This window comes from Trachemys scripta, chromosome 1 (assembly GCF_013100865.1).
Source record: "Trachemys scripta elegans isolate TJP31775 chromosome 1, CAS_Tse_1.0, whole genome shotgun sequence".
Taxonomy (NCBI): Eukaryota; Metazoa; Chordata; order Testudines; family Emydidae; genus Trachemys; species Trachemys scripta.
Window position 1 is genome coordinate 126,461,047 of NC_048298.1, and position 14,697 is coordinate 126,475,743.

General features: G+C 39.2%; 1 protein-coding gene across 1 annotated transcript in view; it reads right to left on the reverse strand.

The window, feature by feature from the left end:
• Window positions 1-14,697, reverse strand: part of LOC117871880 (potassium voltage-gated channel subfamily KQT member 1-like) — a 466,257-nt gene that overhangs the window by 387,906 nt on the left and 63,654 nt on the right. The window contains exon 3 of the mRNA XM_034759710.1: window positions 2,725-2,851. Coding sequence (XP_034615601.1) covers window positions 2,725-2,851 — 127 coding nt within the window. The remainder of the gene's footprint in view (window positions 1-2,724; window positions 2,852-14,697) is intronic.

The window sequence follows — 14,697 nt, forward strand, 5'->3', positions numbered from 1 at the left end:
AATGAGAAAATAAGGGTGCATCTGCACAGCAATTAAACACCTGGGCCTGGCCTATATCAGCTGACCCGGGCTCACAGGGCTAAAAATTGCTGTGTACATGGTTTGGGTTCCAACTGGAACCAAGGCTTTGGGAACCCCCTGGCCTTGCGGGGTCCCCAGAGCCCAGGCTCCAGCCCGAGCCTGAACATCTACAACACAAATGTATAGCCACACAGACAAGCCTAGCAATAGGGCTAGTACGCCATTGGGTCTGGAGCACATGACTTATGAGGAGAGGCTGAGGGAACTGGGATTGTTTAGTCTCCAGAAGAGAAGAATGAGGGGGGATTTGATAGCAGCCTTCAACTACCTGAAGGGGGGTTCCAAAGAGGATGGATCTAGACTGTTCTCAGTGGTACCAGATGACAGAACAAGGAGCAATGGTCTCAAGTTGCAGTGGGGGAGGTCCAGGTTGGATATTAGGAAACACTATTTCACTAGGAGGGTGGTGAAGCACTGGAATGGGTTACCTAGAGAGGTGGTGGAGTCTCCTTCCTTGGAGGTTTTTAAGGCCTGGCTTGACAAAGTCCTGGCTGGGATGATTTAGTTGGGATTGGTCCTGCTTTGAGCAGGGGGTTGGACTAGATGACCTCTTGAGGTCCCTTCCAACCCTGAGATTCTATGATTCTATGATTTCTTCTACAACATAACAGCAACAGTTGTACTTCCAAATGTATTTTCCCAATGAGCCTTCATTCCCACAAGAATAAAACAGTATTTGCAACTCTTTTTACATGACCTCCCTCATCTCTATACTTAGACGTTCTGAAGCGCCCTAACAAAAATGTTGCAACCCTGTGCTCATGATTTACACTTAGCATTTAAAGTGCACTGTATGATCTCTAATGCTATACAAACAGTAATTGCTACTGTAGTATGCATAGGCGCCAATTTCTGCTCACACCGGTGGGTTCTTGACCCCTGTCTGCCTCCAGCCCCGCCCCGACTCCATCTGGCACGTAAATACCTTGCAACGCCAGCTACAACAGTGCCATGTAAACATCTGTTCTCACTTTCAGGTGACATTGTAAACAAGAAACAGACAGCATTATCTCTTGCAAATGTAAACAAACTTGTTTGTCTTAGTGACTGGCTGAACAAGAAGTAGGACTGAGCGGACTTTTAGACTCTAAAGTTTTACATTGTTTTGTTTTTGAATGCAGTTATTTTTTTTGTAAATAATTCTACATTTGTAAGTTGCACTTTCACAATAAAGAGATTCCACTACAGTACTTGTATAAGGTGAATTGAAAAATACTATTTCTTTTGTTTTTTTTAGTCCAAATACTAGTAATCAAAAATATAAATTGAGCACACTTTATTCTGTGTTGTAATTGAAATCAATATATTTAAAAATGTAGAAAACATTCAAAAATATAAATAAATGGTATTCTAGTAACAGTGTGATTAATCATGTGATTAATCGCAATTAATTTTTTTAATCACTTGAGATCCCTAAAAGCTATAAATTTTGTGCATTCCTGCTTCTGTTTGTTTTGCATGCAATGAAACTTCCCCCAGGATTTGTACATTATTTTCCCCTATTGTTAATTATGCATATTAAGCTCCACAGCAGACTACTTGGTTTGCTGAGTTTTCACCTGAAATTTCATGCAAATCATAGGTGGTGAGTGAGGGAATTAGCTGTGGACTCTGCAGATGAGGTTAAACTCACACACTGCTCCCCACCTACCCATACCCTGCAGAAACATGACCACAAAACCCAGTGAGCTGAAACTCAGTTTCCAATACCCCTGTATAAAAATAACCTATGAAAGGAAACACAGGCCCCTTAATGATTAAGAAGTGTACAGTATGTGGTACTAATAGACATTTTATACATATTTGTATCATTGTAGCACCTAAAATGGTTAAGGTGGTGTACAAAAACTATAGGAAGATAAAGCCTTTCCCAAAGGGTTTATAAATGAAATAAGAAAAACACACTCAAGACAAAACAGAATGTTTATGGCAATGTTACGTACAAATCCAGTTACTTTTTTCCATTGCCCCTTTTCCCCAACACCCCTCTCACTCTCCTCCAACTAGCTCTCTAGTCCCTCTTCCTCTCCATCCAGCAGCTCCTTTGCGTCCTCCCTTACACCCTGTCCTCCCTACAGTACATATTCAAGCACAGTTTGAGAACCTGGGGCTGGGGAAAGAAGGGAGAAAACAGCCAGTGAGAGGGTGACCAAGTTATTGAAAGTATCTGAAAGTATGGCCACCCTGTCCAGGCCCAGTGTCTCACATAGCCTCACCCTGCCCCTGTTATCCCTAGCAGGTGACGCTGCTCTGTCTTCCCTACCCTCCAGAGGAGGACTGTGTCGTTCAGATTTTCCTTCTTCAGCTACGATTTCCTGTAGGCAAGGGCCCACTACATACTATTATTTCATGATATGCAATATTACTGCTTATTAGTTGTACCATGGTAGTGCCTAGAGACCCAATTGTACTAGGCACATTTCTAAAACATAATAAGACTGTAAACTTTTCAAGGCAAGGACAATTTAGATAGCAAAGACAGACACCGGGAAGCACAGACAGCTTGCTCAAGGCCCACACACAGGTCAGTGCTAAGAATCAAGGATACAGCTCAGGTCTCCAGTATGCTCTTTGGGAATAACTTTATATTTGCACTTTAAAAAGGATACTAAAAGAACAGTCTAAAAACAATATAAATCTTACCAATAATTGATATAGGCTTTCTGGCAAAACGTAGTCTTCCCTTAAAGCCAACATATTTACTTCTGCAACCAGCAGACCATAGCCGCACCAAATATTCAGCACCAAAAAACACCACCAGAACAATTTCCTGTTGGAATTAAAAGGAAAAAAGAAGATGTGATTAACGTTAAAAATTAACCCACAATTTGCATTTTCCATTCCTCTCCTGTGACTTGTCAAGCCATCTCCTGAAAACCAAAAAAAGCCAACAGTAACAAGGTTGTGTTTTATTTCTTTTTCAGAGGGCAAATTTAAAAAAATGGAGTATACTGCCAGCAAATTATTTGTGGAGTAAGGTACTAGTCAGCATGTATAAGTTGTTTAAATAGAAAACTCAGAGCTAAGGGTTATTCTCTTAATCCCTCTAGGCAACACCATAGTAATGGACTTGGAGAGAAGTCGCAGTAAGTTTCTTCCTCTGTTTAGTTACTGTTCCTAAAAGTTGAAAATAGAAGGATGAAAAATGGAAAACAGATTTATTCATAAGATTAACAAAAATATGAGCTAAGAAACATAAGGATTTTGAAGACAAGGGGTGAACTACATGAACATAACAGAAGTCCAGACATTAACTTTGGTATACACAGGAAAATATAGTACATCAAAAACGTATTAGTAATCTAATCTTATTATTTTTTAATCTACATTTACTCTATGTTTAATGAAAATTCTGACACTAGCTTGTAATCAAAAATTAGTTCACCCAGGAAAGAGCCCATGGGGAATTATTTCTGTGCTTTGGGACAAAAGTAGATTTGGTGAGGACAACAATTTGAATTTAGGTTACTGAAGAGTTCTCTGCTTCTTTCTTGTTTTCCTTTACCATGTCAGTGCATTAGAACAACTAGAACACAAATTGCCAGGACGCCTGCCAGCTGAAACTGTACCCAGTTGACTCAGACATACATTTACTATACAACTTCCTGTTCCAGAATGAGCTTTGGAAAATATTTACATTTTCACTAAAATATGTCTGAAATCCATTTTAGGAATTGCAAGGTACCAATACACTTATATCACATCCCAATTTTCATTAAATACTGATAGTTATCTGTCCTGGTACTTGGAGCTCTGAATGGCACAGTAGAGATCGAGCATTTTGAGACTAGGCACGAAACAAGTACTTCAGATAAAGTATTAACTGAACTAATACTCAAACTCCAACCCAACTTTTGGTGTTTGACACAGCTAGGTTACCATGCCTCCTTCACTTCCTGGCTTTGGCTGGAATGAAAAGCAAAAGGAGCAAACACAAGAAATCTTTCTGCTGTTCTTGTGTAATTTCTATCCTAACTAAAAAACAGGGATTAGTAGAAATCTGACAAAATGTGCAGTACAATTTGCTGACAAAGAAGGCTGGAAGATAACATTCAAAATTATGATGCTGTTTTATTCAAGACAATGTTTTTCAAAATATTATATGGAATGTTCTCCTGGGCTTCCATAGAGAATCAATTACTCATTTTAAGTTTGGTACTCTTGGTTCTAATCACACACAATAAAAGCAAAGAATCTCAAGTTCTTTAAGGAATGTGATTCTGAAATTTAAGGGAACTTGCAAAATTCTACTTATGAGTCAAGTTTTCATTTTTTTAATAAACTTAACAACTAATGTTCACACAGAGAGAGAGAGAGAGAGCTCTATATGCATACAAAGCTATGCAAAAATGCAGAATCAGAGTTTACGAACTTGAAACCTCTTTTAGAATCCAAAATTGTAGAATTTTCCCATCAACTCGCATCTAATTACACATTCACTGAAAGGAATGTGGTCTGTTTTGTGAATAGATTCATGGATTCCAAGGTTAAAAGGAACTATAGTGAACATCTAGTCTGATCCTGTATAACACAAGCCATAGAACATCCCCAAAATAATTCCTTGGGCATATCTTTTAGAAAAACAGCCAATCTTGATTTAAAAATCATCAGTGATGGAGAATCCACCATGACCTCTGGTAAATTGCTCCAGTGATTAGTTACTCACTTTAAAATTGATGCCATATTTCCAGGCTGGATTTGTCTAGCTTCAACTTGCATTCATTGAATCGTGTTATACCTTTCTTTGCTAGATTGAAGAGTGCATCATCAAATATTTGTTCCCCACAAAGGTACTTAGAGATAAATAAAATTTATAAATTAATGGAGATATCCTATCTCCTAGAACGGACCTTGAAAGGTCATCAAGTCCGGCCCCCTGCCTTCACGAGCAGGACCAAGTACCAGATCCCTAAGTGGCCCCCTCAAGGATTGAACTCACAACCTTGGGTTTAACAGGCCAATGCTCAAACCACTGAGCTATCCCTCCCCCCTAATTAATCAAGTCACCCCTAATCTTCTCTTTGTTAAACTAAATAGACCCATGGAACTCAAATCTATCACTATGAAGCATGTTTTCTAATCCTTCAGTCATTCTCATGGTTCTTCACTGAACTATCTCCAATTTATCAACATCTTTCTTGAATTATGGACACCATTACTGGACACAGTATTCCCCCAATGGTCACACCAGACCACATACATAAGTAAAATAAACTCTCTACTCCTACTCAAGATTCCCCCGTTGATCCATCCAAGGACTGCTCCATTCCTTTTGGCCACAGTGTTGCACTGGCAGCCCATGTTCAGCTGATTATCCACCACAACCCCCAAATCTTTTTCAGAGTCACAGCTTCCCGGCATAGAGTCCCCTATCCCGTATGTATGGTCTACATTCTTTGTTCCTAGATGTACATATTTACATTTAGCCATATTAAAAACATATATTGTTTGCTTCTACCAGTTTACCAAGCCATCTACAGCGCTTTGTATTTGTCACCTGTTCTCTTCATTATTTACCACTCCAATTTCTGTGTCATTTACAGACTTTCAGTGATGATTTTAGGTTTTCTTCCAAGTATTTAATTTAAAAAAATGTTAAATAGTGTAGGGCCAAGAACGAATCCCAGTGGGACCCCACTAGAATCAGGAATTTCCTAATTCCTCAACTACATGTTGAGACCTATCAGTTAGCCAGCTTTTAATCCATTGACTGTGTGCCATGTTAATTTTATAACTTTTCAAAATATCATGGACTACCAACTCAAGTTTTGCATTTGATGTGTTACTTTTACATTACATGCCAGCTAACATCACATACTAGAATGCTCACTATTACTAAATAATTAAGAGCAATAGGATAACCGCTGTGTTAAAGCAAGTGCATCTTGGCAACCTTCCTTCAAGTGAAGAGGGCTGAATACAGATTCTTGTAGAAACTACCAATGCTGTCCCTACTACCAGTCAGATGTGTTCTCTTGAGTATATGGGAATGCATCCTACTTCTCTAACCCCACAGGCTGAGCTGGTGGGGTAGTAGGAGCAGTCTCAACTCAGAGAGCATTTAGGAACAGCCGCATTCCCCATCTTCACACCTGGAATGGGATTCATCTCTCTGAACAATGCCAATTCATCCTTAAAATTCCACATAATCAAAGTATTTTAGAGGATGAAAGGTGAGTAAAAGAGGGATTATGCAAGCCTACTAATTATAATTAGTTGTTAACTTTGGACTCAGACCCCCAGGATAAGGATTGTCATAGCAATTTATAACAAGAAAAGATGTGCCATATAATTGCAACATAAAAGTATGTCTTTTCCCTCCCAACCCCCACGAAGATGTAGGCTTTTCTGACTCAAACGTAAAGGATATCATTAATACCAGTGCAAGAATTATTGACCGGAACAGTGAGGTAGAATTGCTGTGTCCAGTTACACTAAGTATTTGCTAGCAGAGAAAACACTATGTACAAGAGAAATGCTGAGGAAACAAAGGATTTATAGTTTTGAGATTTTTCCCTGATGGGAAAAATGTGGCAATATCACCATGCAGGCCTTTTTCTGGGAAACAGAGAGCATATCTAGCAAAGCAAAAACTCCTAAAGACAGATCCCTCAAACTGATCAATTAATCTCTGTCCTCTCCTTTAGCTTACTACTTCATTGTTTGTATGCGATATATTTTCTAATTCAAATAGAACAGGGTTCTCAAATTTGCTAGAAGAGATTTCAGAAGTTTGACAGCTCTTTACTCACTTTCAAGAACTGATAGAATCATCACAATTTACATTAGTTTTGTCCTGTCTGCTTGCTTACTGCTCTCTGCTGAAGTCAGTATCAACACATACAATAACTACAAGTCTGTCTCATTTTGTTTTGGAAACCAAAATTATAGTATGTCCTAGACACTTTCTCAAGACACAGGATGTTCTAATTAATTGTATATAAAAGATACAGTTTTCTCAATTCTTAAATAATTCTCTAACCTATTTGTGTCAAGCATACCCAGAAAAAAAATCAAAATACATTAAAACATTCATGCTCTAGCACTATACAACATATTTAAAAGATCGTGAACATGCTGATATGAGAATAGAATGAAAGGGAAAGACAAAGGCAAATAGCTTCCAACAGTTTACAGTCCAAAACTCAGTCAAATTAGAAACTTTTGAGGAAGGGTCACCAACTTTTATGATATACTAGGTTTGATATACTTTATAGGTTTGAGAGATATATGATATACTGTCCTGCTAGAACATCATCTGTGACCAAATATAAGACTCCTTGCAGCAGTAAGTAAGATGTACATCATGTAAATAAAGGCATGTAAATGAAATTTATAGCTCAGAATTCACAATACCTCCCAATATGGTTAAAGATACACTGCACCAGAGAAGCAGCTGAATGGAATGAATACAGCTGGAGTGATTAAAGTGCACACATGAAAAAGGCAAGTATTTTCTCAGCTGCAGCTGTGTTTTAGGTGGAGAGTATATACAAGGCTCTCTTCACTCTTTTTACTGGCATATTTAGGTGCTCGGGTAAAAGGAGGAAGCAGGATGGCTAAATGAATAGCGTGCTCATGAAGATTCAATCAAGGAATGTCAGCTCAAAACAAAGAAGCCTCAGAAGCAAGCATAGTGGTTTAATAGTCCCAATGTTTGCACACGTGTGCTTATGTCTGAAATTTAATCAGATAACCTGTCTTCAAGGTTTTCTTGTCCTTAGAGTTGAAAATGTCAAGTTAACAACCTGCTTAATATAAATGACTACTCGAAGGCAATGAAAGTCAACCAGCACTGAGCATGTGCACTTCTCATCCTAAATCTCACTGTTATAAGCAATAGAGATTAAATCTGAAGCTAGCTGGCTGAAGATATGTAAAACATGGAAGAAAGAGCCATGCAGATTTTCTGTATCTCCTACGCTATCAGCTCATTTTGCTTTGAATAACATGGAGTTGTTTTACATATGATTGATATGTTTAATAGAAAAGATTGACATAATCTACATTTAACAGATCCATTGCAAAGAAACGGCACTGACTAAATATTTTAGAGCACTTGTGACATATCCAGAATTTGCTGATGTCACACCAGGAGTAATTGTCTGGTCCTCTAGTTTATCAACACATTCTATTTACTATAGAAGATGGAATTTTAATCATCTGGCTAATGAGAGAAGTGACAACTCCATACTCTGCTCCATTGTCCAGACATGTTGACATTGAAGTCTGGAATTCATCTGTGAGAGTGTTGCAAAGAAAGTTTTAGCTCCTTAAATACACTTAGGTGGATGAGACACTGTCTAGAGTACAGCTGAATACATTCTGACCTACTGTGAATATAGCAGTACTTAAAACACAACAAGGGCTGTAAGATACCCTGAAGAGCAACCTTAAAATCCAACTTGAAAGAAACCATGAATTTGGTCTATTGTCCGGAGATAGAAGTCCTTTATTTATTCATATACCCAGGCAGCAGTGCAAAATTCCTCAAGTTAACCAACGTACATGCCTCAATCCTACGTCTAGCTGGAAGGTAAAGGGTATAGTCCTGCTTTTCAGTGGCCTCTATCCAAAGTGAATACCCCCTTCTAAACTATAAATAATCATATCCTGTTTCTTAATCTCTCCATCTGAGAGGCTCAGAGCAGTGTGGGTTTCAGTTTTTTCTGCTTTTTTCCCCACCTCTCATTCCCAACTAAATAAAGAAAAAACAGTCTCCTGGGCCAAATCTTGTGGTCTTAAAGCAAGCAAACTCCCTCTGATTTGAATGGGAGTTAACTAGTTAACGTCATAATTTGGTCCTTTGTTAATAACTCTCCTAGTAACATTTTCTATTTCACAGTGGTTGTTTTCTGTTTGAGCGAATTGTAGTACACATTGCAATCAGCCTATAGAGTAAATTCTGTTCTGTACTAAATCCATGTGTTTGATGACCATTCCATGTCCATAAAGGCAGTGGCTGCTAAACAACCAACATAGGGCAAGACTTGAGTTAGTGGACTGGATCCACCAAAGCTGAGCGGAACTTGCTATACCATAATTTTCCCAAGTTGTCTGATGCATTCGAAAAAAAACTATTTTAAGGTTTATTTTCTAATACTCTCCTAAAAGGCCAATATAAAATGCAGCCACACAGATACAAGAACCACTGTCTGGTGATTTTTTTTTCTACCTACACCACAAAAGTTGTAGTGAAAGTTAAAAATAAGTTAAAAAGACAATAGAATGAATGTATCTTATTTAGATTTATCCTACATAAAGAGTGCAAACATACCTTGTCTGCCAATAGGATCTCTTCTCCAGCATAAGAGAAATAACATGTTTTTCCTGTGGGCAGGTTCACCTGTCCATTTCTAAAAGGCATGGACATCTAGTTAACACCCTTATGCAACTGAAATACCTTCCATAAAGTAGCACTCCAGATTATGGAAGCTATCCTATATGCCTTACTCTGGCAAAACTGTTACTGTTCCCTCAGTAAGGACTGCAGGATAAGACCCCATGAATTCAGTGTGCTAGACAACCCACATCTCTCTATTGCATGCATCATGCCCTGGGATCAGAAAAATGTAGCTAGACACTGATTTGGAGACACATTGATGAAAGCAAATACAACAAGGGGTCCTTGTGGCACCTTAGAGACCAACAAATTTATTTGGGCATAAACTTTCGTGGGCTATACCCCGCAGATGTATGGACTGAAAAATACAGTAGGCAAGGTATAAGTATACAGCACATGAAAAGATAGGAGTTGCCTTACCAAGTGCGGGGTCAGTGTTAATGAGGCCAATTCAATCAGGGTGGATGTGGCCCATTTCCATCTTTTCATGTGCTGTATATTTAGAGAGAGGGCTGGGGCTGCAAGCTAAAAGCTAGGCTGACTGGGGAAGCAGCCACAGCTGGGCCACGCCCCAATCAGACCTCAGCTGGCCCTGATAAAAGGGCCAGGAGCTAGACACTCTCCCTCCAGCTTCAGAGGGAGAAGGACCTAGCTGCCTGGGAGTTGAGGGGGCAGGCAACAGAGCAGGGCTGGGGAAAGGTGAGAGGAGCTGGGGAGCTCCCGCCTGGCAACTCCCCAGGCTGCAGACCCTGTGCAAGGCCAAACCAGGTACTGGGGTTGCAGAGGCACGAGGTCCAAACCCCGCTTTGCCAATGATGAATGGCTTGTACACTGCAGTCTGCCCCAGTGAGTGGGGGCTAGCTGGAGACTGGCAGTAGCCATAGACTGAGGTGAGGTGGGGATAGAGGGGAGGGAGACCCAGATAGATCTGTGGGGGTACTGCCAGGGGGAAGCACCCAAGGTAAAGGGGCACCGGGGTCTGGGAAGGACACGGGGGCCAGCAGAGGGTGCTCCAAGGCTGGAAAAGCTAATTCCCTGGACGACCAGCAGGAGGCGCTGTGCCAGTGAGTCGTCAGCACGCTACACTGCCTACTGTATTTTCACTCCATGCATTTGATGAAGTGGATTATAGCCCAAGAAAGCTTATGCCCAAATAAATTTGTTAGTCTCTAAGGTGCCACAAGGACTCCTCGTTGTTTTTGCTGATACAGACTAACATGGCTATCCCTCTGAAACCTAATTAATGAAAGCAGAATATTAAACACCCCAATTGCTGCTTTTTGGAATTTATTCCTGAAAAGGCGACCTTCAGAAAATTCAGATTGCACCATTAAGCACATAGAACGCAGGAAGTGACAGACCAAAGGTTGCACTTGACCTCACTAGCACAGATTCATAATGACAGTCTTGAATGACAGGGTTATCTAGCTGGAGTCATGTGAGTGGGTGAGGGTCGCTGAGAAAAAGGGAGAAGAGGCAGAGTAGCACTCAGTACTGGAGAATGCTGCATCACATGTCTCTTAACTGGAGAAAGGCTGTAAGAAATCAATGATTTAGAGAAAAATATTGTAAAATATAAAATCTATAATGTGGAACTACTGCACCAGACATCACAGTCCCACATTCCTCAAACTGTCCACAGCAGGGACCCCACCTCTGCAAACCTTAGAAAAATGTTGCCTTTGAAGCTCTGAAGCCTCAAGTTATATACTGGCTCTAGCAAAATTTAGACAAACTCTTAGAAATTTTATTCGATCATATAAACTTAAACATGACACAAGTTTAGCAACAAAATAGTGTTTGTTGCTATTCTTTGTTGCGAAAGAATAGCAACAAACACTGCAAAGGGGGTGAGTGGTCATGGAAAGAATAGTTTAGAGCTTTCGAAATAAAATTTAGACTGTTCAGTTTCTTATGCACCTTTCCTCATCATTTCACTTATATACTGTTATAGATTTTGTTGCTGCTATGAGACTAAGTTTACTAGTTAGAACTATTCTTTGTTTGTAGCATTGGGCAGCAATGGATAGGGATAAAAGAGGTGAGAGGAGCAGCTAAAGCACAACAGATGAAGAGGGGATGATAAAAAAGCCTGGAGAGATGGGAATGGTTAAAAGGCTGATGGAAGAGGTTAGAAGTAGGTCAGCAAAGTAAGATGGCATGGTGAAAGGCAGCCAAAACTTGACAGGACTGGCAACCATGTATGAAGAAGATCAAAAGGTGGAACGATCAATTACATGTCTAAAACATAAACAAAGCAACACTGAATGTTGAGTATAGTAAGAAAAAAGTCAAACAATGAGTTACTGTCTATACAACTAAAATCATATAAGCATCTAGTATCCAAGTGACAAGAGAACACAATGCCAGGAAGGCTGAGACAAGTAAACATAATGAGACTATTAAGTATCCGAGTGACTCAAAATCTCTAATGTATTTATTCTCACAATACCCAGTGAGGTAGTGAAATACTATTATCCCCATTTACAAATGGTAAACAGGCACAGAGAGGCTAAATGACTTGCCAAGGATCATACGGTCTGTGGCAGAGCAGAAAACTGAACCCAGGTTTCCCACAGCCCAAAGTAGCACCATAGCCATGGGATGATCCTTCCTCTCTAGATGCAGGAGATCGGGGTGCGATGCTGCTGCTTTGCAGTGTCCATGAAATCCACTAGCGACATTGCTATAGCTAATCAAGTTTATGTGGACGATGCTCAAATACTACAGGGATGGGCAGGAGTACAAAACTCTAAGATAGACAAAAATGGTTCAATATTAAAAAAAAACAAAAAACACTTTCCTAAAAATAGACGTTAACCTTTAGGTTGAAAACAAACAGTAAATTTCAGTTCAAAAAGAGTTATTACAGAGTAAGATAGGAGTAAAATATGAAGGTCTTTTGATCATGAATAGAGGGGTCCCCCCACTCCAAAGCCCCCAGTAAAAGTTGTTTACAAACATTTGGAAGTGAGGTCATAGGGCCCAGCTTAGCATATGAACGTAGCAAGGATTTTGAAGTCCAGCTGCCCATTTCAAACTAGAATGCTATCAGTGAAGAAAAAAAAATGTATTTCCTATTCCCATTTTAATTCAAACCACTATAGCATTAAACAGATGATGGCATATTACTAAAATTCATTTTTAAAAACATTGAACAAATATGCTTGTGGATGCAAATATTTATCTATCTCCTCTGAGACAACAATTCTGTTTGTTTATTCAAAGATTTCAATGTCAATAAAAAATGAAACTAGATATTCCTTTATTACATCAGGGGTTTTTAAAATGATGATGTGTGTCCATTGTAAATAACAATGGTGACCTCTTCTGGTAGAAATCTGTATGAAAATAGGCACTTGGTTCCCAGCAGCCAAAACATTCAAGAGATTAACACTCAGAGTGGGATTCTTTGAAAATTAAACTGGGTCCATTTAACATCTTATAGTTGCATAATATCACATCCATAAGGATCTCAATGCAATTTACAGTTTACATAAACTATTATAATACAGAGCTCTCTCTACTCCCCTCTTCTTTCTCTGCCCTTCAAATAAAACACAGAGTAGTTTATTACATAACACCCCTACACAGAGGAAATGAATGAAGATGAAAATGAAGGGGGTCGGTAGAACTTAGAATATGGATGGTATTATGCTTCCCATACTCAAAAAGAATAAAATGCTTATTCTGATTGTAGAGCACTTATTTCCAGTTAAGGAAAAACAATAAATGCAGGTCCTGATCCTGCAAGCTATTCTGCACTGGCTGAGTCCCACACCCACACAGAGTCCCACTGCAGCCAGAGAAGCTCTGCAGTCTGTTCACACAGAGCAGGTAGCAGGATTAGGCCATAGCATCCCCATGACAGAGACAGAGCTCTCAAGAGCACACGATGACTCACTAATATTCTGTATCTGAACCTGAAATAAAACACAGAGTAACAGACACCCCCTGCAGAAAATAGGAGTCTCCTGCAATTGATGGTGAAGTTAAAGCAGAATGACAACTTCTTTGAGTTACAGGATTAGATACACACCCTCCCCCTGGGGGAAAAAACCTCACCTGCTCTATCGCCCCCTACATTTTGTGACATGAGATTATTAAAACCATGGGATGACAAGGGAATATATTTTTCCATAAGGAAAATGAAGTTTGCGCATGAGTCAAATTCTCAGTTTAAAAAAAATTGTTGGCCAAGCCCTCTCTCATGGACACTTCTGATGGTGTAAAGTAACTCTCCAGAAATTTTAGTTCTTTGCAAGAGAACTGCCCATCAACTGCCAAGTCCTTAAAAAGGGAGTAACTTCTACCTCCATGCACTTCTGCAATGTCTGCTCTGAAATGGAATAATTTCCTTCCTCACTCCCACTACTGCCATTCCTTCCTCCAAATCTCCTTTACCACCCAATAATAGCAGCCCCCCAGCCCCTGGCTAGTAGGTTAACCCATGAAAACCAAAAGTATCGGTGACATATCCAGCATGGACGGCCACAAGAAACTATCAGTGAGACTTTTCCGTTTTCAAAGCTCTTTCCCAGCATGGATAATGTAGCTAGTTATAGGCTTAATTTTATTCTACATAAATTAATTAAAATTTGGGGAGTTTTTTTTTTACATGAAAAACATTTGTAATTGAGATAAAATAGACAAATGAGGCTAAAAGAGTAAGTGGAGACAGGTACATTCCACACAGGCCATGGTATATAAAATATTTAAATTTTCTGGGTGCAATAATTTTTTAGGAAGTACCAGAATATTCCCTCTGTGAGTCTTTTAATTAACACCACTAAATATAAAACAAATAATGGCAGTCACTGTGTTACCATGATCACACTATCAAGATAATTTCAGTATAGCTTTGTGAAGTAATGACTACCCAAGAACACTGAGACCTATTTTGCTTTTGAACTACCACCTTGTTGATATTTATGGCTGAAAAAAATCTTTAACTTGATCATACAGTAGGAACCATGAATTGTCATGGAAGAGGAAATGGATAAAGAGGAGAAAGGGCTTGAATTACTAGAGTAAAACAGATTTTTAAAAGAATCACAGAATTTAGAAAAGAGTGATCTTTTACAAGTGATCATAGACATTACAAGCAAACTGAAACAGCTCAGTAAGCAACATTTCAGTAGGGGAAGAAACTATACTCAAACTTCCACAATGAAATCAGATTAAACAGTAGAAAAGTTTAGCAGAATTTTTTTATCTTTACAGGAGAAACCGGATGGAACTTTGGGAAACATTGGATAATGAAAACTTGGAGC